At 57.1% G+C, this 27614-nt stretch overlaps 1 protein-coding gene across 1 annotated transcript in view; it reads right to left on the bottom strand.

Moving 5' to 3' along the window:
* Positions 1 to 23879, bottom strand: part of ADAM33 (ADAM metallopeptidase domain 33) — a 32095-nt gene extending 8216 nt beyond the window's left edge. Inside the window, exons 1-16 of the mRNA XM_054172270.1 lie at positions 23689 to 23879; positions 20810 to 20892; positions 12584 to 12660; positions 10164 to 10239; positions 9640 to 9716; positions 8848 to 9034; positions 8054 to 8119; positions 7861 to 7932; positions 7195 to 7361; positions 7002 to 7086; positions 6114 to 6256; positions 3924 to 4101; positions 3303 to 3392; positions 2912 to 3107; positions 2413 to 2521; positions 1695 to 1899 (exon numbers count right to left, since the gene is read on the bottom strand). Coding sequence (XP_054028245.1) covers positions 1695 to 1899; positions 2413 to 2521; positions 2912 to 3107; positions 3303 to 3392; positions 3924 to 4101; positions 6114 to 6256; positions 7002 to 7086; positions 7195 to 7361; positions 7861 to 7932; positions 8054 to 8119; positions 8848 to 9034; positions 9640 to 9716; positions 10164 to 10239; positions 12584 to 12660; positions 20810 to 20892; positions 23689 to 23812 — 1935 coding nt within the window. The 5' untranslated portion in view covers positions 23813 to 23879. The remainder of the gene's footprint in view (positions 1 to 1694; positions 1900 to 2412; positions 2522 to 2911; positions 3108 to 3302; positions 3393 to 3923; positions 4102 to 6113; positions 6257 to 7001; positions 7087 to 7194; positions 7362 to 7860; positions 7933 to 8053; positions 8120 to 8847; positions 9035 to 9639; positions 9717 to 10163; positions 10240 to 12583; positions 12661 to 20809; positions 20893 to 23688) is intronic.
* Positions 23880 to 27614: the final 3735 nt, after the last annotated feature.

Below are 27614 nucleotides of genomic sequence, written 5' to 3' on the forward strand. Positions count from 1 at the left end.
ACCATCCTCAGTGACAGAAATTTCTTCCTTCTCTCCAGTCTAAACCTCCCTCTTTTGGTTCAAACCATCACCCCCTGTCCTGCCACAACAGGCCCTGGTAAAAAGTCTGTCCTCATCTTTCTGATCAGTCCCTTTAAATCCTGACAGGCCACAAGAAGGTGTCTCTGGAGCCTTCTCTTCTCCAGGCTGAACAACCCCAACTCTCTCAGCCTGGCCTCACAGCAGAGGGCTTCCAGCCCTCCCAGCATTGCTGTGGCTTCCCCTGGTCCCACTCTAACAGGTCCCTGTCTGCTGTGCTGGGGACTCCAGAGCTGGCCCCAGCACTGCAGGGGGGGTCTCAGCAGAGCAGATCAGAGGGGCAAGAATTCTCTCCCTGCCCCTGCTGCCCATGTTGCTGGGGACCAGCCCAGGACAGGGCTGTGTCTGGGCTGTGAGTGCTCAGTCCTGGCTCATGTCCAGCTTTTCACCTCCCAGCACCCCCAAGTCCTTCTCCAGAGGGCTGCTCTCCATCCCTTCTTCCCCCAGCCTGTGCTGGGGGATTGTCCCTTCTCAGGAGAAGAGCCTTGCAGTTGGCCTTGTTGAACCTCAGGAAGTTCCTACAGGCACACTTCCCAAGCTTCTCTAGACCTCTCTGGGTAGATGCCATCCTTCAGGCAGGTCAGCTGCACATTCAGCTTGGTGTCATCTGCAAACTTACTGAGAGTGCACTGGATCCCTCTATGCCATTGATGAAGATATTAAGCAGCACTGGTCCCAGTACAGCCCCTGAAGGACACTCCTGATGGGAGTCCTCTGGCAGGCTGCTGTCCATTGGAAAATGCAGAATGGTTAAACTGCACTGTCCCAGGTCAGTGCATCTCACTTCAGTTTGCAGCAAACCTCTGCCACTGCCCATGCAGGAGGGTTCAGTGGAGAGCAGCCACCACCACCCCCATGCCCCTCCCCTGACAACCCATCTGGCAGCTCTTGGAGAAGGCACTTCCCATTTGGCTCTGAAGCACAGGCACCAGCCCAGTGAACCAAGCCTGCATTTCCAAGCCAGCTCTCCTTCCTCACTGAAATGTCACCATTTTGGCCTTCCACCCCACGCTGGGAGGAAATGTTCACAACTAAAATACCAAATGGCAAAGGCCACATCTCCACAGCCAGCTCTGCCTGGTGTGCATCCCTGCTACCTGCTGGGCTTCTGCCCCTCCTCAGCTGAACCAACCCTCTGCGAAAGACTTGGAGATGGAGAGTGACCCACACCTCCAGACTTTGAGACATGGGAGCTAACTCATCCTGAGTTAGCAGCACCTGTTTGGATCTGCCATCTCCACTGCTAGCACAGCTTTCTCCTAGGAAACACCTCGTTCATGGGAGGAAGCCTCACCCAGCAACTTCTGGGGCATGCAATTCTTGTTGAGGTTGCTCCACAGTGCATTGAAGAAGTAAAGAAGCACAAAGGCCAGAGAGAAGAACTTGGTGGCCTACACACAAGCATCTGGTGATATTGTGGTGAGTTGAGGCTATGCCTTTAAAGTTTAGTCCCAGCTGAGATGTCTGCAGGGCAATGTCTGCAAGTGCAGAAGAAACGAGACCCCAGGGTCCGGCAGTAACTCAGGCAAGAATCACTGTGCACACGAGCCGGGACGAGAGCCAAGGAGGTGATCTGCTGTAGAAGACTCCAGCCCCAGGAGGAGGTACTCACTCACCATCCCATCTCCACATTTGGTCCCTGTCATCACCAGGCCTGGGTCAGAGAGGTCTTCCTCGTCGTCCTTCGCCGTGTACATGTAGGTGCCTCGGCACTTCACCTCCCGCCCGTTGAAGCGGATGGTGGTGTCGATGGAGACAGTGTTGGTCCCTTGAGGCTTCTTAGCTGAGCTCTGGCACTGGATCTTGCCACACATAGCATCCCTGGCAGGGGGCACAGCCACAGTGAGGGAAGGAGATGCTGGTCCTGCCCGTCCCACCATGGCCTGCCCCACTGCCTGCTGGCTGAGCTGCCCCTGCGCTTATGGCCCTGGGAGGTTGTGATGGGAGAGGCTCAGCAGGTTCAGACAGGACACAGCAAAAGCATGGACAGGACAGAGAGATGCTGGAGGGAACAGGCAGGGGAAGGACTTCTAACATCCCTGGTGTGGCTGGGAATACTGGAGAGCACACGCTCCCTAAGCAGCACCTTCTGCTGATGCTGCCTGATTTCCATTCCCGGGCTGAGAGGGGATGCACAGGGGGACACCAGCAGGGCTGGGGACTGAGCCCGGGAAGGAACTGCTGGCTTCCTCTGGTCCAAAACCCAACTGGACAGAGGGGTGACTCCAGGAGGCTGAGGTAAGACCCTGCCAATCCCCTCACAGGGGTGGGCAGTGGGGGGCTGTGGGTGGGGGAGGAGGAGATGGGGCAGCCCTGGGTGCCAGCTGCACCTACCTCTTGTCACACTTCACGTAGCGCCCCTGGCTGTCTTTGCCACAGTTGCCGTAGGTGTTGCCAGCCATGTTCACGTCCTGGAAACAGGCATCTGGGGCTGGCCAGGCACCTGCAGAGGGGGAGGAAAGGTCCGTGTGGGATGGAGAAAGCAGCCAGCAGGGAGAAACACCAAAAACAGGAGCATCAGCTGGATGCTTATGGAGAAAACACTATGAAGAAGTCACCCAGAGAGCTGCTGATGCAGGTGCAGGACCAACAACAGCACAAGAGAGGTGAAATTGCCTTTGGCCCAGGGTCTTGAAGAGCTTTTGGGCCCTGGTGGACAGTTTCCCCCTGTGCCTGCTGCAGGTTTCCTGGGGGTAGCCAGGACATCCCCTCCATCCTCTCCCCTCCAGCCCCATGGGAAAGGATCACAGAGACCCTACATGCAGACACAGTGCTGAGACCCAGAGTGGGTCCTGCTCTGGACAGGGGTGGCAAAGAGGCTGAGAGGGCTCACCTGGCCCCCAGAGCTGAACACACTGTTGGTGGTGGGTCATGCACATGCCGTTGTTGCAGTAAGCCTCGCCGTAGGCACAGGATGAGCCATCCAGCAGGTACACATTGGCTGGGCAGTAGGGGGAGGCACCTGTGCAGTATTCTGGAAGGTCACAGGACCCTGCTGCTTCCCTGCAGACAGTCCCAGCCACCTTTAGCTGCCACAGGAGGGGAGAGAAACAGCTCTGAGTGGCAGCAATGAATTATGGAATCATTTGGTTGGATAAGACCTTTAAGACCTTTAAGATCATTAAGTCCAACCATTAACCCAGCACTGCCAGGTCAACCATGGTGAGGGCCACATCTTCCTGTTCAGCCCATGGGCATGGTGAGGGGCATGGTGTGGGGCTTACCTTGCAGCTCTGGCAGCAGTCACCATGGGCACATTGGGCCCCCACCTTCAGCGTGCAGTTGTGTGCATTGCAGCATGGGTTGGTGCACTCCTGCGTGGGGAGAAGGCATCACCACAGTCAGTGAACCAGCCCGGGTTGCTCAGAGAGGTAGTAGATACTCCACCCTTGGAACCATTCCAGGTCAGACTGTCTGGGGGCTCTGAGCAACCTGCTCTAGTTGCAGAGGTCCCTGCTGACTGCAGGGATGTTGGACTGGATGACTTTGAAAGGTCCCTTCCGTCCCAAACCATTCTCAGACTCCACTGCTTCCCCTTTGCTGCCCCCAGCCCTTTCTCCAGCTGTCACAGCACTGCTCTTCTCATCTTGTCAATGGGAAACTGAGGCATTGGGAGGGATGAAGATGACCTGAGAAATCTAGGCCAAAGGCAAGAAGAAAGTCAGGCCCAGGTTAAATGGATTTAGGAAGGTGGGGCAGGGAAGAGCCCTTGAGATGAAGCTCCTGTGGTCCCCAGTAAACACCTTTTCCTTGGGAGCAGCCCTCGGCACATGCTCCACACCTCGCCAGCCAGCAGCTGAGCTGGAAACCTCTGCTGGAAAACGGGGCAGCACTCAGCACTGTACCTCCACCTCCCCGCAGTCACAGTCTTCTCCTTCCTCCAGAAAGCCATTGCCACACTTGCGTCCCACCACCAGGTCCTTGGTGTCAGGCAGGTTGAACAGACACATGCCACCTCCCTTCTGGAAGTAGTTCTCCAGCTGCCTCTTGCTGCAGGAGCTGAACACGCGAGGGAAGGGATGTCTGCGCAGGGGACAGATGGAGACGGCTTGGAACCGGGGCAAAAGGGAGCAGGAGAAGGTGGAAAACCACACTAAGGGCTGGGAAATAAAGACACTGCCAAGCTGGCACAAACCCTCCCAAGGGCAGAAGCCAGATGCACCTCCAACCCCAACTCACACAGCTGAGTTCCAGACTAACAACCAGGGGACACCGCCCTGAGCCCAACTATCCTCCTGAATGGTATGAGGTGGAGGAGCAGAGCTGCTGGACACCACCCCCAGAGCATCAGCCCTCCAGCAAGGGGGGCTGGAGACCCACATGGTCTGAAGCTCAAAGCTCAGGAAGCAGCCATGCCTGCAGCCTCTGCCAGCACCGTGCTGGAGTAGGTGTCACCTCCGTGGCTCAGCCCTCTGCACATGGGACACCGCAGACCCTCACTGTCATAACCACATCTGCAGGGCCAGACTGCTCAGGATGTCTGCTAAATGCTTGCCTCTGAGCACTGAACCGCTGATGGGAAATACCCTCTTGGGGCTACCTAAATACCTTGGAGGCTGAGACAGAGAAAAATCCCCTAAAAATCAAAGAAATATGGGAAAGAAACACAGGGGGGAAAAAAACCCCAAACCCTCATATTAAATCTTTAAAGAAATATGGGAAAGGAACAGCAAAAAAAACAACCCCAAACTCTCATTAAATCATTAAGGAAATATGGGGAGGGAACACCAAAAATAACCCCCCAAACTCATATTAAATCATTAAAGAACTATGGGAAGGGAACACAAAAATCCTTCATATTAAATCATGGCTTAGTTAGTCAGGAGGTGTTGGGTGACAGGTTGGGCTTGATGATCTCTGAGGTCTTTTCCAACCTCGGTGATTCTTTGATTAAAGAAATATGGGAAAGAAACACCAAAAATCCTTCCTGTTAAAGCACTCACAGAGGCCTAAGCAGATAAAAAACCCAAGCAACTCAAAGCCTAGAAGGCTGGACATGAGGAAGAAGTTCTTCCCTATGAGAGTGGTGAAGCCCTGGAATGGGTTGTCCAGGGAGGTGGTTGAGGCCCCATCCCTGGAGGTGTTTAAGCCCAGGCTGGATGAGGCTCTGGCCAGGCTGATCTAGTGTGGGGTGTCCTTGCCCATGGCAGGGGGGGTTGGAACTGGATGATCCTTGTGCTCCCTTCCAACCCTGACTGATTCAATGATTTCTCTCCTGGCCCAGCTGGCCCTTCCTGTAAGGAGCTGGAGCAAGCCAGTGATGTTGTAAAGCTCTGAGTGTGGTTCTGTAATTTTGCACAAGTTCATGTTTTGGGGTTGTTTTTGTGTGTGATGCATAAAGGAGGAGGAAGCAGAGAGTAAGAGCTGTGTGTCTCTCTCTGCTTCAGTGCTGCTTTCATTTCCTCCTCTCACTGAAACAAACATTTTCTGTCACATTAGGACATCTCGCTGCTGAGATGACACAGAGGGCTTTGCCTTCAAGTAATTTTGAAGTCTGGGGGAAATCTCTCGAGCTTCAGGGAAAGCTCTAAGTCCACACAAGTGATGGGAGGGTGAGCAAATAGACACAGCCAGTGAGCTGGCACACGAATGTGCAACTAGGGACAGGCTGAAGGCAACCAGAAGCATGGATTCTGGAATGTGGCCAAAGAAGAGCTGGAGAAGGACCCTGAACCCAAATCTGATGAGGAGCAGCTGAGGGAACTGGGGTTGTTCAGTCTTCAGGAGAGGAGGCTGAAAGGACACCTCCTCACCCTTCTACCGCTCCCTGAGTGGAGGTGTGTGCCAGCCTCTTCTCACACGCAACAAGTGACAGGAGAAGAGGAAACAGCCTCAGGCTGTGCCAGGGGAGGTTCAGGTGGGATATTAGGGAAAATGTCTTCACAGAAAGGGTTCTCAGGCATTGGAACAGGCTGCACAGGGAGGTGGTGGTCACCATCCCTGGAGGATCCCCCCTCCCCAGCCCACCCAGCTGCACACAGCACCCCCACGAAGGGAATGATCCAGAGCCACGTCCCACCCCCACCAGCACTTACCCGGTGGCTGCTGCCATGACACAGCCTCCCTGCTCGGGGGTGGCCTCCACGCAGCAGCCTGTGCTGTCGTGGCTCATGCCGAAATTGTGGCCGATTTCATGGGCCATGGTGGCAGCGGCTCCGATGGGCTGCTCCGAGTGGTCCTGCGTGGGCGTGGGGGATGCATCAGCACAGCGGCCAGGAGCAGCGCGGAGGGCTGATCCCGCGGCAGGGAGTGGGCTTGGGGCGATGGAGGGACCACGGCATCCCTGGGGTTGCAACTGGATCCCATGGAAGGGAAGGAAAGGGGGACGGAAGAGGGCTCATGGCAGAAGTAGGGTTTGGTCTCCTAAGTGTCCTGCATGGGACTGTTGGGAAGCTCTTACGCTGATGGTCTAGTGGTGGACTTGACTGTGCTGGGTTAACAGTTGGACTTGATGATCTTAAAGGTCCTTTTCAACCTAAACCTGGGGCCTTGGGAGGCACATCCCAAAACTCAGAAACCTTGGTGCCCTATGCCACCACCCTGCCTATGGACCACCGGCTGCTAGGGTCACCATCTTACCCTGGAGGAGGGTAAGAGTTATCTGGGGTGGAGATGACCCCACAAAACCAGGGAACAAGCAGGAGCTGTGCAATATGAAGGGCAGACACAACACAGGAGATGCTGCTGCTAGTTGCAAGGTGGGGGCATGCATGGGGCAGGAGACATTTAAATCAGCCCTTTCTCACCCTCTGTAGTACTTGGCCAACATCTGAGAGGGCTAAGGGCCTACTAGCATCATTCTTTGCTCTCAGCCTACATCCAAAGACCAATGCCGGGTGGCTGGTCCTCCAAACCCATGAAGAACCCCAGCAAGATGGGTTGGCAATGGGAGAAGCACTGGGGGAAACCCACAGCCTTCTTACCACGCTGACACCCCCAGAGTTATCCGTGCTGCACATCCCCTCCAGCGGGGCCATGCCGATGGTCGTCCCCCTGAATGTCTTCCCCCTGCCCAGAGAGGAGAACAGAGGCACAGTTAGCACTCCAGGTTTGGGGACCCTGCTCCAAGCTGGGAGCCCCCCTGCCCTGAAGTGCCCAGGTCCTGTGGGTGCTCACGTCAGCAGCTGGGCATTGTCATGCTTCTTGCGTGACCTCAGCGCCTTCTTCCACTGCAGGAAGGCCCAGAGCGTGGCGTTGGCATCGCTGGTCACAGCACACTGGTCCCGCTCTGTCCACACCTCCAGGCCAATCAGAGCCACCTTGATATTCAGTGACCTGTAAAACTGCAGGGAGGGGACAGGGATGGAGGGGACAGGGACTGGCACGCACTGTCTGCCCTCCATCCCTGTCAGGGCATTTCAGCCCGTGGGGCTCCATGCTTGCCCTCCAGCTGGGTGACTCAAGGACATACTTGACCTGGATCCACCTGAAGCATGAGCTCTACAGACACCTGCATGGGCACAGGAGCCACTCAGGGTGGCATGATGCCATCCATCAGCTGACAGTGCCTGAACATGTCCCTTCTTCCTTCAAGGATTCCAGGACTGATCCCTATTGCCACAGCAGGACAACAGCCAGCATAAGCTCTGCTGCTGCAGCTCAGCTGTTGGGTGGGAAAGCGTTTTCCACCACATGCCCACATCTGACATCTAAGCTTCCAGCCCTAGTGACAGGAGGCCAGTCTCTATGGGCCACTAACAGGCTGGCCCCACACTCAGGTGGTTTCATATGCACTGGGGATGATGGAGGTGGTCACCAGCACCAGCAGTTCCTTCTTGTTACCTTGTCCACATAGTTTGCGATCTCCACGATGCGCTGCTTGGTGTGGCCTAGGTTGAGGTTCTGGTTCCTGTACTGCAAAGAGATGAAGAGTCACCAGAGGAAAACCAGGAAGGGAGGGAGATAGGTCCTGAATTTTCAGTGGAGGACACAGTTTCTGCTCCCTCCCCCCCCACCCCCCTGCCTCAGCACTCACCAGTGTGTGATCAGCAACAATGAAGAGCTCCATGTACTTCATGGTCCTCCAGGCATCTCTCTTTGCCTGCAAGACAGACTTCAAGGCTCAGAGAAGCAAAGGACAGAGAAGGGCAGCCCACAGATGTGGGCATCTCAGGCTTTTCAGACACTGCAGAGCTGCTCAGGCAGAACAGTCAGGAGGAGAAACTGAGGCACGAGGAGATAAGGAAAAACTGAGTGGCTAGACTGCAGTTCCTAAAGTCACTGCACATCATGGCCACAGCACACACTCCCCCTTTGAGGTCTTCTGGCCCAACTCAGACCAGGTAAGTTGATCTTATTGTGGCTTCTCAGTGCTTAAAGGGGATGATAAGAGAGCAGGGGACTGTTATGACAGGACAAGGGGTGACAGTTTGAAACTAAAAGAGGGAGATTCAGACTGGAGAGAAGGAAAAAATGGTTTGCACTAAGGGTGGTGAGACCCTGGCCCAGGTTGCCCAGAGAGATGGTAGATGTCCCATCCCAGGAACAGTTCCAGGTCAGGAGGGAAGAGGCTCTGAGCAACCTGCTCTAGTTGCAGATGTCCCTACTGACTCCAGGGGGTTTGGACTGGATGACCTTTAAAGGTTTCTTCCAGCACAAACCAATTTGTGATTCTATGACCACACAGAACCTTCACATCCCCTCTGCCTGCACAGCCCTGCCCAGGTGCCAGGGTGACCGCCGCAAGCTGCAGACATTAGGAGGGGTGCAGCCACCCCAGCTCCCAGCCCCCTGCCCCTCCACAAGCAAAGGGCTCCAGGATGGACCTACCCGGTGGTGCAGTGGCTGGAAGAGTCGAGTGATGTCAGCAACGGTGCTCCCAAAACTGCCCCCGTGGCCGCAGGTCCCACCCTGGATGGGCAGGTGCTCTGCTCGGTGGATGATGTGGTGGCCTGGCTCAGGGCTCCCCAGGGGTTTCAGGTAGTAGCTGTTGTTGCTGCTCAGCACTATCAGTCCCCTGGCAATGGAGAACAGCCCTCATGGCTCCCATGCTGCTTTTACTCCAGCTTCCCAGTCCCTGCTGAGGCCTCTCAAACTCATTGCACCTCAGCCTGATGCTTCCCCAGGGTGGTGGATTGACCCTAAAACTACCACAGCCAGGGAGCAGGCAGACAGGAGCTGGGTGCCTCTGCCAGTCCAGCCCTGGGAGCTAACACACCCTTAGCATTCAAACCTCTCTGCCAGTCAGGCCATGTGAATGTGGGATGGCAGCTGGTGCTTGAAGAGGGCAAAGCTCACTTTGGAGGTAGCCTCTGTGGGGGTCTTGCCTCCTCCAGAGCATTTCCTTGAAGGCAGCTTGTGCTGCCAGGACAATCATGGAAACATAGATGCTGTGGATTCAGGAAAACAGCCTTTCCCCTCTGTGTCCATCCCCATGGCCAGGTGAAGGATGGGAGAAAAGGGAGTGTTGGAAAAGCCAGCCCAGTGAAGCACCTAGAGCTGGGCTTGCAGGACCATAGGTTCTGCTCCAGTAGGAGGTCCTTACAGAGAGGAATGGGGTAGCTGGATCCAGCCCTCTCTTCATCAGCCCCACAAGTGCCCCCACCCTGCACATCTCCATACCGTATTCCTGAGCAAGTGCTGAGGACAACCCAGGAGCCACCATAGCCCTTAACGTGCCCATGGTAGTAGCAGTGGTCCTGGAGAGAGGTGATGGAGACCTTCATTAGAAACCACCCCTGCAGCAACACACCCCAGGTGCTCCAGCCCGAGCGCACCCCGGTCTGCATGCCCCAGGCAGAGCAGCGGCGGCAGGGAACGGGAGCGATGGGTCCGGGAGGCTGCCGGCTACCGCGGGTCAGCCAGGGACACCGAGAGCCCCGCGCCTGGCTCGGCAGCGCCTTGGACGGCTGACAAGTGGCCGGCGGAGGGCCGCCGGGGAGCGGAGGGCGGCGGGAGCCCGGCACTGCCTGTGTTTATCTCCCGAGGTGCTGTCCGCAGGCCAAGAGACACAGCAGCGGCGTGCGGCCGCATTCCTGCCGCGACAGGCGCCGGGATGCTGCCAGCCGCAACACCGCGGCGCGCCCGGTGCGGCTCTGCCTTCGCCCCAGCTGCCGAAGTACCCCGAGGGACGGAGCAGAACCCACCGTGTGGTTGGGGGCCACCGTCACGGGCTGCCCGTCCCCGCTGTAATGGGTCTCGGTGTAGCCCGGTGCCAACAGCCTGTGGAGAGAGGAGAAAAGGGTGAGGACCTGGAGCTGCTTTGGGTGTCCCAGAGCAGGGGCACGCAGAACCTCTGTGCCCAGCCCTTGGCAGCTATGCAGGGCTGACCTGTCCCAGTGGATCCCCTTTGCAGCCCCCCTGGTAGGGCTTCAGGCAGTGGAGGAGCTGGCAGCGTGACCATCACCAGGATGGAGGGACTGGCAGCACAGCCTGATGGTTGTGCTCTCCACCACCACAGAGGAGCTGGCCCCTGGCCAATGTGGATGTGAATTGCAGTCCATACTGCTTTAAGTCTTTATGGGTCTGGGATGGGGACTCAGCTGCCCACACTGGTTCAGAGGCCATCTCACTACCACTGAGGACAAGCCGCCAGGCAGGGTGACAGCATTTCCATAGGGACCAAAACTTCCCTAGGGACTACCAAAGTCCCCAAAGAAAACCATCTCAGAAGATGGCATCAACCCTGCACTCAGGGTCCAGCTGAGGATGTGGGAGGTTTGGGGTCTCTGACACAGCTACTACACCCTCCAGCCCTGGAAGCCCAGGACTTCGCCTCACTCATGGCACAGGAAGGGTGATGCTCCCAATGCAGCACACCAAGGACAAGGTGAGAGGACCCCAAAAAGCCAGAGCTGATGGTGAGAAAGCTCAGGTTGCTCTGAGCAAAACCTGCTCCCACCCTGCCTTCGCCCCTGTGCCTCAGCTCCCCCACAGCTGCTGGCCATCTCCCACCGAGGCCAGTCCTGGGGCAGCTCCTGCTGTGGGGAAGAGCCAGAGCTGAGCTTGCAACTGCTGAGTGTGTGGGGCTGGGGGTCTCAGAGAGCAAATAAGGGGGACTGAGACTGAAATGACCCCACAGGTGGTGGGAGAGAAGAGAAAGGGTTGAGCATTGCCCACACTATGGAATGTGTGGGCAGATGCCAGTGTGATGGGTACCCCACCACAAGCACACAGGCACCGTGGGGATGGCAGGTCCTCTGGGGGACAGTGTGCATGCAGGGGTCTCAGCCACCCAGAGGAGGACAAAGTAAGGTTGGCTTTACCCCTGCCGACAGTCTGACCCTGGAGGTGTGGAGTTTGGCCCCGTTCCAGTGGTTCTGTTCTGCAGCAGCAAACAAACCCAGCAGCCGGTCCCAGAATAGCCCTCCCGCCTCTTGCTTTCTATTTTGCAAGCAGTTTGGCCCCCAAAATGTCACTGTGGGCATGTTCCTGCCTTCCCAGCCCGCCTGTGAGTGGGTGCCTGACACCACTTAGAGCAGAGAAAGGAGACAGGAGCTCCATCTGGTTCCTGGAAAAGGACCTGTGGGCAGTCTGGCAAGACAAGTGTCCAGCCAGCACGGAAGCAGATGGGCAGCTGGCCATGCTGGATGGGGACAGGCTGGCTGAGGACACTGGAGAGGCAAAAGTCTCAATGCCATCCATGCCTGAGGAATGGAGGAACTAGGAAGGTTGAGCCAATCCCCCAACCATAGCCACCAGGGATATTCTTCACTCCTCCTGGCCACACTCACCCCTTCGGCACAGCAAAGTGGTACCAAGGCAGAATTAGGATCATGGGAAAACAGATCAACATCTCCAGAACTCATGCACCAGCTAGAAACAAGGCTAAGCTTTGCACATGAGCTTGCAACCCCCACTTTCTGCCCTGCTCCACCATGGGACCACCTAGCACCAAGAGGGACCACAAAGGGACAAATGCCACAAGGTCTCAGGTAGAAGGACAAGAAGAGCAGGGCAGGAGAGGGAGATGATTGCTCTCCTTGCTCCAGCCTTGGCACAAGGGGATGCCAGGCTGGGTGAGTGTCACAGGGGACAGATGTTGTTGGCACCTGCAGCCAAACCAAACCAACCAAGAAGCCCAGAAAGGGTGGAGTGAGGCCACATGGCAGGGTCACCCAGGAATACTGCCAGATAGCCAACCCCAAGAATGAACCAGCAGAAGAGCAGCAGAGGTTTCCCAATCACTGCCAGCAGTCAGCATTGCCCACCACAATCTCAGGGGCCTCAAGGACCTCTGAAGAACTCACAGGATCAGCCCTGTTGGCAGGTTAACAGCCCCCATCCCACCCACCCTCTGCCCAGCACTTCTCCAGCCCCTGAGCACCCCACACCACCTTCACCCATGCCATGTCCTGCACCGTGGCATCGAGCCAAGGCTGTTTCCTGCACACCACAGGTGTGGGCAGCTGAGAAAGGACCATTTCAGCAGCAGCCAGCAGGAAGCCACGACAGGCCACCCCTTCCCTTGTGGGCAGGAGGGCTGGGACAGGGCAGCCAGGACACTGCCACTGCAGGTGGGACCATGCCAGACACTCAACCCCCCTGCCCCAGTGCCAGCACTTACTGGTTCCTCTCCAGCACCAGGACAAGCTCTCTGCCCTCAGCCATCACGGCCACCTTTGCCCGGGCAGGTGCTGGCACCTACAGAGGAAGCAAAGGAGGGATGGGGTTAGAAAGGACAGCCCAGGATGCTGCCAGCCTCTGCCACTGTGGGACCTGCTGCTCTCTTAGCAGCACAGAGAGCAGGGGATGCCATGGATTTTGAGCCCCAGTCCAGTCAGGGAAGGCAGGAGCTGATGTTCCGGTTGCAAAAGCATAGCAGAAGCAGGGAGAGCACCCGAGGGTAGGGGGGAGTGGGGACATGGGGAGTGGGACCCCTCCAAGCATCCCCAACCACTCTACAGGGGACATCCCACACTGACACACACCAAGTGTCTCCTCCTGACAGCTCAAGTCCCCTCAGTTCGAGATGCTGATGGGTCACAGGGCACACTGTGCTCTTCCCACTAGACACCGAATCCTCAGCCCATCCCTGTCCCCAGCTTCTTCCTCTGCTCCCCAGCTCAGGGCACATCCCAGCCTTCCCTCCATGGATCTGCTCCACCTAACTCCATCCTGCACCCCAAGCCCATGGAAGTTGAGAAATAAACTCCTCTGCTGGATTTCCCAGCCTAGCAGGGGACAGAAGGGGATTCACACTGGGACAGAAGGTGATTCACACAGAGGTTCACCCCACAAGGCCAGGGGTGAGGCAGCAAATCCAAACGCTGCTGGCAGCTTCCCCAGGGAGGGGCAGCAAGAGAGAACTGATGTGGGACATGGGGTGAAGAGCATTGCCACAAGGATCCTGAGCAGGGCCTCTGTGTGCTCCATCCCTGGGCAACCACAGAGGTTGCTCAGGGAAGGTGTGGATGCCCCCACCCTGGAGGTGTTCAAGGCCAGGTTGGACCAGACCTTGAGCAACCTGGGCTAGTGGAAAGTGTCCCTGCACATGGCAAGGAGGTTGGAACTGGATGATGTTTAAGGTCCCTTCCAACCCAAACCATTCTGTGATTGATCCCACCAGAGATCCTGAGTCAGGGGACAGGACCTCATCCCCTGCAGAGGCTGGTCCCTGGGTGGGTCAGCACCTGCCTGCACCCCTGTGAGGGACAGAAATAAACAGCAGCCACCCACCCCACCCCCCCGGCAAAAGCAGCGGGGGGCAGCGAGAGGAAGCGACTGACTCAGCTTCCCCAGGATGTCAGTGGTTTTACTCACTCCCTCACTTTGGAGGGTGTGAAATGGGAACCCCATGCAGGGGTCCATGCCAGCATGGCTCATCTGCACGTGACAGGATGGGCTGGAGCCCCGAGCCGCTGCCCTCCTCTGATGGCCCCGCATCCCTTCCCTGGCTCTGGCGCTGGGGACACTGAAAGCGTGGCCCTGTCTCTGTTCATGGCCTGGCTGGCCCTGCTGGCTCCCTCTGCCTTGCTCTGTCCCTCCCCATCCAGGAGGGATGCAGGGAGCAGGGCAGGCTGCCAGCCCTCAGCACCATGCTTAGGATCCATGGTGGGGCCCCAGCATCCTGGCCATGGTCTGGGGAAACCTCCTGGAGGGAAAGGAGAGAGGAAGAAGCTGTCCCTGCAAGGCTCTGGTTTCAGAGCATCTGCTCTGAGCATCCTGGGGTGTTGCAGTTGGTCACAAGGAATGCAGCAGGGTGCAGGTAAAGTTGGGTGATTCCCAGCTTGGGCTAAAACAGAGGCCAGATCCAGCTGTTCCCTCTCATCTCTGTGGAGATGGCTGTCAAGGCTCCTTATGGAACCCAGTCTCCAATGCATGCCCAAGGCACAGGGGAGACTGGGGGACCTCCAGCCTGGCAGCCCCAGGGCCACCTTCCAGGGACCACCAGGCTTATAAGGGGCAGCATCACATGACAAAGCATTTTGGGGTGCAGGACAGCTTGGTACCACTGCTGCTGCACCCCAGGACACAGGGTTTGTGCTCCTGTGATGGGTCTGCCTGCAGGTCTACCCCAGACAGCTCCATGGATGGAAGTGCTCCATTAAGCTGCTCAAACTGGCCTCGGGGAGTTGGTAGAGAGCTGAGATTGGTCTCTTCTCCCAAGGAACAAGCAATAGGATAAAGAGGAAACCATCTCAAGTTGCAACAGGGGAGGTTTAGGTTGGACATGAGGAACAATTTCCTTCCCCCAAGGGTTTTCAAGCCCTGGACCAGACTGCCCAGGGCAGTGATGGAGTCCCCATCCCTGGAGGGATTTCAAAGCTGTGCAGATGTGGTGCTGAGGGCCACGGTTTAGTGGTGACCTGGCAATGGTGGGTTAACGGTTGGACTTGATGATCTTAAAGGTCCCTTTCCACCAGACAGTTGTGTGACTTGACTCCATGATTCTCACCCCAGGCAGACCCGTGGGGCTCCTTGTGGCCACATTTCCCGCGGGCAGGGAGGTGCTGACCATCCCATCCCGTGGCCTCGTGGGGACATGGTGTCAGAGTCAGGCCAGCCAAGCCCTCCCCCCCATGCCTCCAACGCTATCTTCCCAGCTCCAAAAAAGGAGAGCAGCCACAGTCCTTACAACAAACCCAACCAGCAGTAAAGCAAGCCCAGCCCGAGGCCCGGCCGCTTCCCGGCCAGCCCCTTCCCAGCCAGCCCCTTCGGCACGGCCATGGCCACGGCCCCCAGCTCCCCGTGAGGGGCCCTGCGTGGTGCAGGGAGGAGGAGGCTGGGGCAGCTCGCTCCCCTGCCTCAGCGCTGGTGGGAACGGGCTGTATTTTTAGAACATGATCTTACACAAACAGCACTGCCTGGCCAAACATGGGCTGCACGCTTTGCTTGCCATTTCCCTTCTTTCCCCTTCTTGCCCTCCCTCTTTTCAAGCCGGTTTCTCCCCATCTCTGATCTCCTGCTCCCTGCAGCCCCTCTCCCCCTCCTCCTCCCCCTCCTCCTTCTCCTCTCCAAGGCCCTGCCAGCTCCTTCCCGGTTTTGAATTCCCCAGCAATTACTCCCTGCATCGATTTAAGAGCCGTAGCTGGCAGAATGCTCCTTCCCAGCTGCCGTCTTAAAGGGACACGAGTGTGGGCAGCATCCACCGGCAGCTCCCCGTGCAAGCACCAGCCTGCCTCCCCGGCTGCCAAAAGCTGCACAACAAACCACTGCCACTGGGACCTGCGTCTGAGCCCTGCGAGGTGATGCACAGACTCAGAGAACCCTTTTGGTTGCAAAAGACCTTTAAGATGGTCAAGTCCAGCCATTAACCCAGCACTGCCAGGTCACCACTGAACCATGCTGCTCAGCACCACAACTGCACAGCTTTGAACTCTCTCCAGGAGTGTGGACTGCACCACTACCCTAGCCTAGGGCTTGACAGCTCTTTAGGGAAGGAAATTGTTCCTGATGTCCAACCTAAACCTTCCCTGGCACACCCTGAGGCTGTTTTCTCTTTTGCTCTCACTTGCTCCTTTGAAGAGGGGACCAACCCCGACCTGATTCCAGCCTTATTTCAGGAAGGTGTGGAGAGCCAGTAGGTCTCCCCTCAGCCTCATTTCCTCCAGGACAAACAGCCCCAGGTCCCTCAGCTGCTCCTCACTGCTGCTCCTTCTACTCCAGACCCTTCAGCAGCTTGGTTGTCCTTCTTTGGACACACTCCATGCCTCAGTGTCCTTCCTGGAGTGAGGTGCCCAGAAATGAACCCAGCATTCAAGGTGTGGCCTCACCAGTGCTGAGTACAGGGGGACAGTCACTGCCCTGGTGCTGCTGGTCACACTGTTTCCAGTGCATCACAGACTGCCCCCTTCCTTGTGCCTCGGTTTGCCCCAAGAGCACATGGAGAGGCTGTGGGGAGTTGGGGACTGATCCTGCTATCATCTGGGAGGGGCTGGAACTTGCTCAGCCCCTGAAGAAATAACAAGCAGTAAAAAGAAGGAGAAGGGGTGTGCATGCACTGCTTGTGCCTGGTAGGAGTCAAATAACTCGGCTCCAAGGCCAGGAGAGGCTATTGCATTAATTAATTAACACTGATCTTCATGCCTTGAGCCTAATTTGCATACAGCTGCCTGCCAAGACATTGTGCAACAGAAATAAGCAGGGATCAGCATGATCCTATTATTTTCCCGGGCTCCAGCACCATCCAAGTCCCCAGCACCTTCTCAGGCTCCAGTATCTTCTCCCACCTACAACCTGCCACCTCCTTTACCCAGCAGCCACAGAAAGGACACACTGGTCCCTATCACAGGCTGCAGGAACCATCTTCTCTCAGCCCTGGCTGGATGTGGAGTTAGTGGCCCCTATCCAGGACATCCCAGCAAAGCCAGTCCCACCAGGGGCTGGGCTGGGAGAGGCAAAGAGCAGCTGGGATGAATCTGCCCTGGCTGGGACCCAGCCCATGAGCATCCCAGCAGAGCCACTGGGCCAAGCTCCACTCTATTTTTCTTTCCCAACCCACTGATCAGAAAAACCACAGGGATGTTTGCAGAGGAGCTCAGGCCAAGGCTTTGCCTTGTTCTGTGAGGGGAAAGACAATCTCTGTTTGCCCACAGCTCCCAGCCAGCCTCCTCACCCAGGCTGCCTCCTCCACCCTTGCTGGGAAGCCCTCGGAGAGCAGCTCGGCCAGGAGCAGGCTCAGGCAGCATTGAGCTCCTTGAGAACTCACTGGTGAAACCAAAATCAGGAAGCCACACTCAGATCACAGCCTGGCCATCTGCTGGGGCAGGTCCCACAAGCCTTGATTTCCTAAGCAGGCACACACAAGCCTGGATGCAAGGAGGAAGCTGGGGATTAGGGTCGCCAGGAGATGCTCCGCAGAGGATTTAGTGATGGGTTCTGCAGCTGGAGCATCACAGCTGAGTCAGGTCCCCAGACAGCTGGATCCAAGTAGCAGTCAGGGTCTGAAGAGCACAGCCTGGGCACTGTCTCACCTTGTCCTAAGTGCACACCAGGATCTAGATTCAAGAGTGCAAGGACAAGTCTCATGGTCCAGCTGCCGACTGTGAAAGCATCCTGGGGACAGGGGTGTCAGGGGAACCAGGACAGCCCAGGCCATGGAGGCAGAGTCAGGATTTTGGTTGTTTCAAAGCAAACTTGGCTCAGGGACCACAGTGGGGCTTGCTCAGTCCTGCCACACCTAGCCAAGGGAAAAAGGCTTCCCTGCAGGAAACAGATGGCAGAAGTGCCTGTCCTCAGCACCCCAAACCGTGGGCGGCCCTCTCCTCTCCTCCCTTCCTCCTCCGGAGCGGGGCTGTGACCCCTCACGTGTGTGAGGGTCCCTGGAGAGGGGCAGTGCCACAGCGCTGGGGGAGGCACAGGGTATCACATCCCAGCTGTGACCAGAAGGGCTGCTCCAAGCATTGGGCAGAGAGGATGAAGGGGACAGCCACAGCCACCCCCAGAACAGGGAGGCACTGGCTGCTCCAGGCACCCAGCAGACAAGCCCAGGGGTGAGAGTGGGTGAAAGGATGCTCCATCAGTGCCAAGCTGTGCTCCTGCATGGGGTGCTGGGGGAAACCCAGAGGGAGGCTGAGGGACACTTCTACCCAAATACTCCTCAGCCCTTGTGAGTTACAGGATCACAGAACAGTTTGGGGCACCCACAGCCTCTGAGCAACCTCTGCCAGTGTCTCACCACCCTCACTGCAGGACATTTCTTCCTCGTGTCCAATCCAAACCTACTCTCTTTCAGCTTAAAAGCATGGCAGAAAGAAACCACGCAGGGGAAAACTATCACAGAGGGAAAGAAACAAGGCAGGGAACACAACAGGCTGCTCCACAGGCTGGGTGGGTCCCCAGGGTGGGGACAGGAGCTTCCCATGCCTCAGGGTTGGACACCAGCAGGACACCCAGGCCAGGATGCTGGGTACAACCTCCATTTCCAGCTTTGAAGAGCTGGAAAAGCCCGTGGTCAGCTCTGTCAGCCTTCAGCCTGTGCCCTCAGCCAGGGGGAAGGAGTGGGAGGAGGAGGATGCTGGATCCCACCCCAGGCGGGTGGTGACAAGGGAGCTGTTTGCAATCAAGGTCCCCACGACCTCCTCTCCAGCCTCTCCGAAATAGCTTCCATGTGTGCCAGGAGCCACCGAGCCTGCAGAGAGCTCCCCAAACAATGGGAGAGAGGAGGGTGAAGAGGGAGGAGGCAGAGTCCAGCCTCACCAGCACCATGCCAGCCCTCACACAATGGGACCACAGGGCCACCACCACCCTCCTCCTCATCTTCCCACTGACTCGACCTCACTCCTCTGGGAGGAGGTAACGGAGATGTGGTGAAGTCCCCTAAAGGAGATGTGGTCTTGTCCCCAGGGACCGTGGCACAGGCCACCCCTCAGCATCCCACCCACCATGCAGAGGAGCAGCTCCCAGGGAAGGGATGGAGGAGCCTCAGGGTGGCCACCACACTTGGACCATCATTCCACATGCTCAGATGCTGTCTCCTTGCAGCCTCCTGCCTTGAAGGCCAGCCGTGCCCAGCCAGCGCAGTGGGCTGGCAGCAGTCTCCCGGCTGCCTTTCTTTCCAGGATCTTTGCTGGAGAGCAGGAGGAGACAGGGCAGGGATGTGGTGGACTAAATTGTTGCTAAAAATACCCACAGCAGCAGTTCTGGGCTGGAAAGGGACACCGAGGATCTGTCCGGACCCTGCTTGTCCCTACTCCATCCTTTGGCTGCCACCATCCTTCCTCCACAAACTCTCCTTGCTCCCAGCTGCGACCACCCTCCCTCTCCCCTCCTTCCTCCACTCACTCCGAGGAACAGGAGTCTCCTTGTTTCAGGCTGGCTGGAGCCAGCAGAAGCAGAGCAGATGCCAGGAAACAGGCCAAGGCCTGCCCAGACATCCCATCCCCAGCTGGTGGCCGTCCCAGCCCCACCAGCCCTGGCACCCCCCGGGACTCCCCCGGTGTGCCCTGAGCCGTGATCCGCACTCGCCCAGCGCCACTTTGGGCAGCCAGGGTTAGCAAGAGTGCAAATAAAGCTCCTGCTGCCACACCTTCCCCAGCCTGAGAGCCCTCCAACCTAAATATAGATGACCTGGGGCTGCTAGGAAGGGAGGGGACATTTCTGCAGGCTGGCCACAGCATCCCCAATGTGATGGGCACAATTCCCAGCAGCTGGCACCAGTGGGAGCTGCCAGTGCCCTTGGGAAAAGGGATTGCCCGGCCCCTCAGAGGAGGGAGAGCAGGACAAAGCCCCTTTCCACCTCGGGGCCAGAAAGCAGGGCTGACTCTGCCTTTGGGATCTCCTGCCTGGAGCAAGGAGATGTCAGTTGGAAGCCTCTCAAGTGGCTTCAAAGCTGCATGCTCAGTCCCTGCTCCAGATAAGATGCCACCACAGAAGCTCACTTCCTAACACTGAGTCTTCTCAGAAGTGAATCTGCTCAGCCCCAAAACACAATGGTTTTCTGCAGCCATCCACATCAGTGCTAGTTGTGCTGGGAAGTGATTTGATCTACCCTGAAAGAGCCCACAGTCCCTGAGACCCTCCCAGCTGTTGGGTACAAGGACCAGCTGCTACGGCTGATGGGCAGCTGCACAGTCAGTTGACCCCAAAGCCAGGCAAGTCACCAAAGCCACGCAAGACTCATCACAAGCATCTCACAAAGGAGATTTGGAGCTGATGGGGGTGGGCAGAAGGCTGTGGCAGACAGCAGAGCAGCCCTGGGAAGCCATATCCTTTCCTCCCCACAGCCCGTGCCCAGCTTCTCCACAGTCTTCCCAAAGACATCACTCTTACCCCCTGCAGCTCCTGCCCTTTAGCTAACCCTTGTGGCCAAACCATCAGTCTGACAAACTGCCTCCAGCTCCTCCCTACAGCTCTTATTCCTTCCTACTGCCTGGTGATAGAATCATAGAAAGGGTTGGGTGGGAAGGAACCTTAAAGATCCTCTAAAGTTCCAACGCCCTGCCACAGGCAGAAATATCTTCAACTAGATCAGGTTGCTCAGAAGCCTGTTCCAATGTGGCCTTGAACACTCCCAGGGATGGGGCTTCCCCAGCTTCCCTGGGGACCGCTTTAGCATCTCACCATTCTCACAATGAAGGCCACCTTGCTTTTATCTCATCTGCATGTACACTCTTTCACTTTAAAGCCACCACTCCTCGTCCTGTCAGGAGTTAAGACCACATTTAATCAACTCACTGCTGCATCCTCTGCTTCCCCTGTTCATCACCTGAACAGGGGGATGGGTCCTATGAAACTCCACATCCTGCTCGTGGGACCTGCAAACTTGGCATCTCCCAGTCCCACCACAAAGACCTCTAGGTGCAGGAGCCAGGCACACGGTCCAAGGGACAACAGCCATCTTGGTCCTTACCTTCTCATCCAGGCTGACAGCTCGTCTGGTACGGCCCCCAAGGAGCCAGTGTGGGGTGACTCGCTCTCCGTGGGATGGTGGCCCTGGGAATGAGAAGACCTGGTGAGAGCATGAGCAGACCTTGCAAGGCCCTGAGAGAGGGAGCTCCTCTGCAGCTACATCAAGAGAGAAACAGGGGGATGGGACAGAACCAAGGACTCTGGTCAACATCCAGGGCCACCATCCAGGGTGTTTCTGGAGAGCAGACACCAGCATGAAGCCAAAGCATCACCCCTGGTACAGGTCAGCACCCTCAGCACTGGCCCAGCCTTGCCTGGGAGCATCACTGCCCAGCCAGGACCCAAACCAGTGACCTAAATCCCCTGAAATCCACTCTGAAGAAGTAGACAGCACGTGGGTGGCACCACCATGGCCCCACTCACATCCCAGCCATCACCAACCAGCCCAGGGCAACCCCCACCAAGCACCCCAAGAGCACCCCAGCCCCAGGAAAGGGCAGGGGATGTGCAGGCTCATCCTCCTGCCTGCTCCACCTCTCCTGAACCACACAGAGGGTTTTTTGGCTTTATCCTTTGCCACCTTTGGTACTCATCATTGATGGGCTGGGGAGGCATGGTTTGATCACCTCTAAGCCCAGCCATCACCTTTCCAGCCAGGGCTGGGCTGGAGCAGGGAGCAGAGGAGCTAACATAGCTGCAGCACGTCCCGGGTTCCTCTGAGCCGTGCCAGCTCCCCAGGGCAGTGCAGGACAAGCAATTCCTTGGCTCCATTAAAGCCAGCCAGAGACAGACTTCCGAAGATGTTTGTTATCCCTGCGCAATGTGGCTGCACTGAAGGCAGCGGCTACTGATGACCTAAGCCTGGACCACAACAGCAAGAAGCCAATAACATCTGAAGGTGCCACAGGGAGGGGATGAGGTCTAGCTGAAATGCCAAGGCAACGCTGGACCACTTTGCCAAGCCAAATGTTGTCAGTGAAAGCTTGGATCTAAGAAGCCTCCCCCAGCAAAGGGCAAAGGTGTTCACTGAGGGAGTGGAACAACAGAGCCTTATGGCTTCATCATCTCGTAGGATTGTTTTGGTTTTCCTCCTGCCACGACTCCGGGGGGATTTGGCTTGAGGAAAGATGGAGTTATTGAGCAGTAAAAAGAGAAAAATATTGGCTGGGAAGTGCAGATGGAGGGTTTGGTGTGCTGGAGCTGCCCAGCCCAGCCATGTCTGCCCCACCAGGCCCCAGGCCGTGCCGGCACTATCGCACAGTGGCATTTAATCAGCCTTCATTATATATAGCATGCCATCAGATTCCGGGAATAACTGCAGATAAGGTGGTGGCACCAGCCCAGCTTCCTTCTCTCACCTCCCTTGACCCTCCCCCCTCCCCAACCCCCCCATCATTCCCTTCCCCCCCCCCTTGCAGCCCTACTGCAACCTTATTTTCTGGTGGGGAAACTAAGGCACAACCACAAGGTGCCCTGCCTTCAGCTGCTTTGCTGCCTTCCCCTGACTGAGCAAACGGGGCGGGGGGAATCCTATTTCCCTCCTTAGCTGGCTGCCACGGAGGGAGCAGGGCAGGAAGAGGCTGCCTCTCCCGGCTCGCTGCACAGCCCTTCTTTCTCCCACGCTGTCTGTGGAGAGGATGGGATGTGAGGGGCGCTCGTTCTGCTGGGATTACTGGGCTGGGCTTCGGGCCACGTCGTAAAAGCCTCGGGGTTATTATATTAAGCTTCTCGCTGTTTTGACTGCAGCTTTTGGTGGGAATCAGGGAGACTCAGAGCATGAGACACAGCCTTAAAAATCTAAGTCAAATAAACTCGCAAGCAGCGCAGAGGGGGCTTCCCACCCCCTTCTGTCTTTCTATTATTATTATTTTTGCCTGGAAAACACACTCAGCCCCGGCCCTTTCTGGGAACACTGCCTGGCTCTGCCGTGTGGGCTGCCGGCACCGGTGTGACTGGGCAGCCTCACGTTCTGGGGGATGCCCGAGCCCAGAGACGAGCCCCACAGCATCCCCAGGCTCCAGCCGAAGCCGGCAGCTTTCCCATCTGCTCCTTCCATCCAAACAGAGGTTTCTGGCTCCCACCACTCTTCCCCTTCCTCTCCCAGCTGCATGGCTCACACGGGTCTGTCTTGGAGTTGTCGGAAAACTTCTTTTCAGCAGCTGCCGAGACCCCAGCGAAGCTCGGATGTGAAAAAATCGTGATTAAAAAAAGGGGGGCTTTGAGGGGGCGCCAGCCCCAGCTTCTTGGAGAGGTTGTGGAAGGAATTAGTGATGGAGAAGAAGGACTACAGGAGCTTGAACCCCAACCTGACAACCCCCACCCCCATTTGAAAAGTGATGGGAACCTCTGGGGGAAATAATGCACTTCCTCTACAGCAGGAGCAGCCACGTTTCACCCCAAAACATGCCGCAGCAGCACCACCGCAGCCAGGCACCTTCTGAGGCGCCAGAGCCGGGACTGTTGTGGGGACCCAAGGGAGATGTGGGATGAGGCGGCGAGGGGTGTCTTTGCCGTTCGGGGGTGCTGGGGATAAGGAGCCCAATCCGTGCCTTCTGTCGGAGGGGGGGCCCTGGCTGGTCCCACCGCTCCCATCCCGACCAGACCATATAGAGTCATGGCGCGGAGTCCTGCCGGCCCCGGCAGCGCCGGGATGGGGCTGGGGGAAACCCACCGTGGGGGGGATGATTTGGGGTTTGGGGACATACCCCCAGCAGAATGAGGAGCCTGAAGGGAGGAAGCGCTGCCCACAGCCCCGTCCCAACACAGGGACGCGACCTTCCCTCCCCCTCACCCCCAAATCCACATCCACGCTGCAAACCCCGGAGGTACCCCCACCCCATGGACGAGGGGTGCGCCTCCCCCTCTGCCCCCTCCTCTTACCTTGTGGTCCAGCACCATTCCCCTGCCCGGGCAACAGCAACAACCCCAGGGTGAAGATGCGGCTCCCCCAAAAAGCAGCCAAGCCCCGGTGACCGGAGGGCTTGCGGGGGGCCCGCCCGGCCATGCCGGCTCTCCCCGGGGTTGTCACCGCCTCCGCTCCTCGCTGACGGCCCTGCCTTCCCCTCTTATGCTCTCGGGTCCCCTCCCCTCCGCCCGGTTTCCCCCCGCCAGCCCCATTCACTCGCCCCCCGGCCGGCCCCGCTCGCCGGCGGCCGGAGCCCCGGTTCCCGGCTGGGCGCTGGGCTGGGCTGGGCTGCGGGAGGAGGGAGGCGGGGAGGGGGGGCATTGTTCGCCTTTATTTATTGCTGTGTTTCTTGGCCCGGCCGGGCCCGCTTAATGAAAACCAGACCCGAGGAGAAGGAGGAAAGCTGCTCCCAGGCTCCCCCCGCCGGGGCAGCCCGCAGCAGCCGCGCCAGCAGCCGCCGACCCCCGCCCCGGGCTCCCCGCTGCTGCTTCGCCCCCATCCCCGGGAGGGGAAGCGAGGGGGCAGGGGCAGGAGTTTGGTGGGTGGGAGCGAGGCAATGAAATAACCCCATCGGCCCCACCAGGGTGACAGGCAGGGATGCTTCTGCAACCCTCCAGGCACCCCACACTTGTTATATTGTCATTAGTGTTTTTCTCGCAGGAGATGGGGGCCAGCATCCAGCCCCATCATTACTGTTCCACCCTTTCTTTTTCCACCTAACAGGAGGGATGAGAAAGGCAGTGAAATACCCCCATCCACCCACCCCCCACCCAGGGTGACAGGGCAGAGACACCTCTGCAGCTCTCAATGCACTCCTCAAATTGTTACTATTATTATTAATATTAATATTAGTCCTAGCAGGAGATGGAGGCCAGCATCCAACCTCCTGAATTACTATTATTTTTCATTAGTATTATGTTTTTAACAGGAGTAAGGGAAGAAAGCAATTAAATAACCCTCTCCATCCATGCCTCCATCCCTCCCTCCCTCTCACCAGGGTGAGGCAGGTCAGAGGTGCTTCTCTGACCCTCACATTGTTATCAATACTGATAGATTTTCCACCTAATAGGAGGTAGGAAAAGGTAATTCAAGAACTCCATCTATCCATCCCTTCCCTTCCTGCCTTCCTCCCTCCAAGATGGGTTGGAGATGCTTCTGTGACCCTCAATATACTCCACAGTTGTTTGTTGTCAATATTACTAATATTGATTTGTTTGTTTGCTTGCTTGCTTGCTTTTTAAACACACACTCAGCACCTTCCCTGCTTCAGACAATTATCAAGTCATAGAAGCTATGAGGTTGGAAAAGATCCTTCAGGCTGCTCCCTTCGTGGGGTCAATGCAGCTCAGCATCACCTCACTCTCACCACAAGCTCTCCCAAGCAGCTACTGCCCATTCTGGGCCCTGCAGACTCAACAGAGCCCTAGGAAGGACTCTCTTAAGCTTGAAGATGGTCTCCTGCTAAAGCTGACCACAGAAAGGTTGTGCAGCTCCCCACACCTCCACGAGAAGACAAGCGCTGCAAAACAGAGAGTCACACCAAAGGATAAACCTGTGGAAGAGTGGTGAGAAGCCAAGGACATCGCTGTCCCTCCCCAGATCCAGGCAGCTCAGTGGAAGCTCAGCAGAGCAGCTGAAAATCAGCAGCCTGGCACACAACTAGGAGGGATTCAAAAGCATGAGAGGGCTTTCAGCCATCAGGAAACCATCATCAGCGAGGCCCAGAGGGACAAGCCTGAGCAGAGCTCCAGAGTGCTTTCCAAGAAAGGGCAGCTGGTGGCCAAGACTGCCACGGAGGGGTGAGCCAGGGGAAACCCTGGGCAGCCAACAGGCTCCAGTCTTCCCCAGCACCCCATCAGTCCCAGCATAGCTTCACCATTACCGCATGGTAAGGGACAGTTCTCATTCCTCCACTCTCTCACTCAGGACAGACTCCTGAAGGCAGTGTGGTCTGAAGCTGAAGGCAGAAGTCTCTCAGCTTCCCACCAGCACAGAGACCCTGAGCATAGCTGCTGGCCAGAGAGAAATGCACGGCCCTGCACGGGGCTGGGGGCTATCCAGAGCAGCTTATCAAAGGCCTTTTTGTGCAAAGGAGCAGGCATCCCTCCTCCTCATCACTTGATGGCTTTGCTGACAAAAGCCTCCAGAAGCTGTGGCACCCGACCATGGTCTGCAGCTGGGTCGCACAGCCTGCCAGCTGAGCCCCAGCTCAGGGACTTCTGCACCCTGGCATCAGCCAAGAGCAGCACGTGGGAAGCAGGGGTGGGAATCACTCACAGCTCTGGAATTAGAGACAGGAAGAACCCTTGGGTATCTCTTTTCAGGGTGCTCCTGTCATCCCAGGCACTCACTCTTCATTGTCAGGAAGGAAGCAACCAGCACATCAAGCACACAAGCATAGGAGGTGTGATCAGGAAGACTGCAGGTAGCCACACTTTGAGTCTTCCACTGCTTCACAAGCACAACCTCCATCCCTCTCAGCCTGCTATGAGGCTTCTACAAAGGTCAAGGACACAAGAGTCATAGAATGTTTTGTGCTGGAAGGGACCTTTAAAGGTCACCTAGTCCAGCCCCCTGCAGCCAGCAGCAACCTGAGCAGGCTGCTCAGAGCCCAAACCAACCTGACCCAGAATGGTTCCTGGGATGGGACATCTCCCACCTCTCTGGGTGATCTGGGCCAGGGTCTCACCACCCTCACTGTAAAAAAGGTCTTCCTCCTCTCCAGCCTAAATCTCCTTTTTAGTTTCAGGCCATCACCCCTTGACCTGTCACAACAGGCCTTGATAAAAAGTCTGTCCCAAACTTTCTCGTCAGCCCCTTTAAGTGCTGAAAGGCCATCAGGTCTCCCTGCAGCCTTCTCTAGGCTCAACAAGCCCAACTCTCTCAGCCTGGCCTCACAGCAGAGGGCTTCCAGCCCTCACATCGTTGTCACGGCCTCCTCTAGCCCCACTCCAACAGGTCCCTGTCTGTGCTGTGCTGAGGTCTCCAGAGCTGGCCCCAGCACTGCAGATGGGGGCTCACCAGAGAGGAGTAAAGGGGCAGAGTGCCCTGCCTCGCCTTGCAGCGTGGTACAAAACAGCTCTAGGCCCTTTACAAAAACTTGTGCCCTGACAGACACACAAATAAAGTCTCCTTAGACCAAATGTCACACAGCCTGCTACTGCAGTGGCTGCACACAATGCCTCTGGAACTTAACTCCCCATGCAGAGGGGCTCAGGAGGCACAGCTGCTCCTCCAGATCCAACTGGTGAGTCTCAGAATCCAAGAGTCTTACTCGTCTCTGGAGGAAGGTCAGGGCTGGCTGCTCAGCAGATGACTCAACAAGGCTTGGCAGGGGCCAGCAGCAAGCCCCCCGTGGCAGAGTGATTCACAGGACATACCAAGTCGAACTGGGGCGGAGGAGCCAACACAGCTTGGGGAGAGGGAGCTGGAGCTCCTCTTTGGGATCATGGAGACGAGTTTGAAGTAGCTTCTAATGGAGCTCAAAGGTGACAGGGCTGCAGCATTTGGCTATGTGAACAAATTTAGAGTCTATTAAAACCAGCTTCTTCTTCCCCATCAAGACCTCTTACAACTGTCCTCATCAGCGTGGAATTTGAGTCCCTTCCAGAAGTGCATTCATCACCAGGGCTTTCATTTGTCATGAGGAGGTCACTCACCCTCCCACAGGGGCTAATTTGGTCTGGAGAACTCAGTTTATCTGCTGATGGAGGGAGGACAACGTTAATAAAAGTCTGACTTCCAAGCCATGCTCGTGTGAAAGAACCTCTGCCTGCTCCACTCAGAGCAGCGTGGCTGAAGGCCTTCCCCAAGCCCACGGCCAGCATGGGCAATGCCTTCACTTGGCAGGAGTGCAGCTGCCCAGCTGGCCCACCACTGACTGCAGCAGAAAGGAAGCAAT

Source organism: Dryobates pubescens, chromosome 23, assembly GCF_014839835.1.
Source record: "Dryobates pubescens isolate bDryPub1 chromosome 23, bDryPub1.pri, whole genome shotgun sequence".
Taxonomy (NCBI): Eukaryota; Metazoa; Chordata; class Aves; order Piciformes; family Picidae; genus Dryobates; species Dryobates pubescens.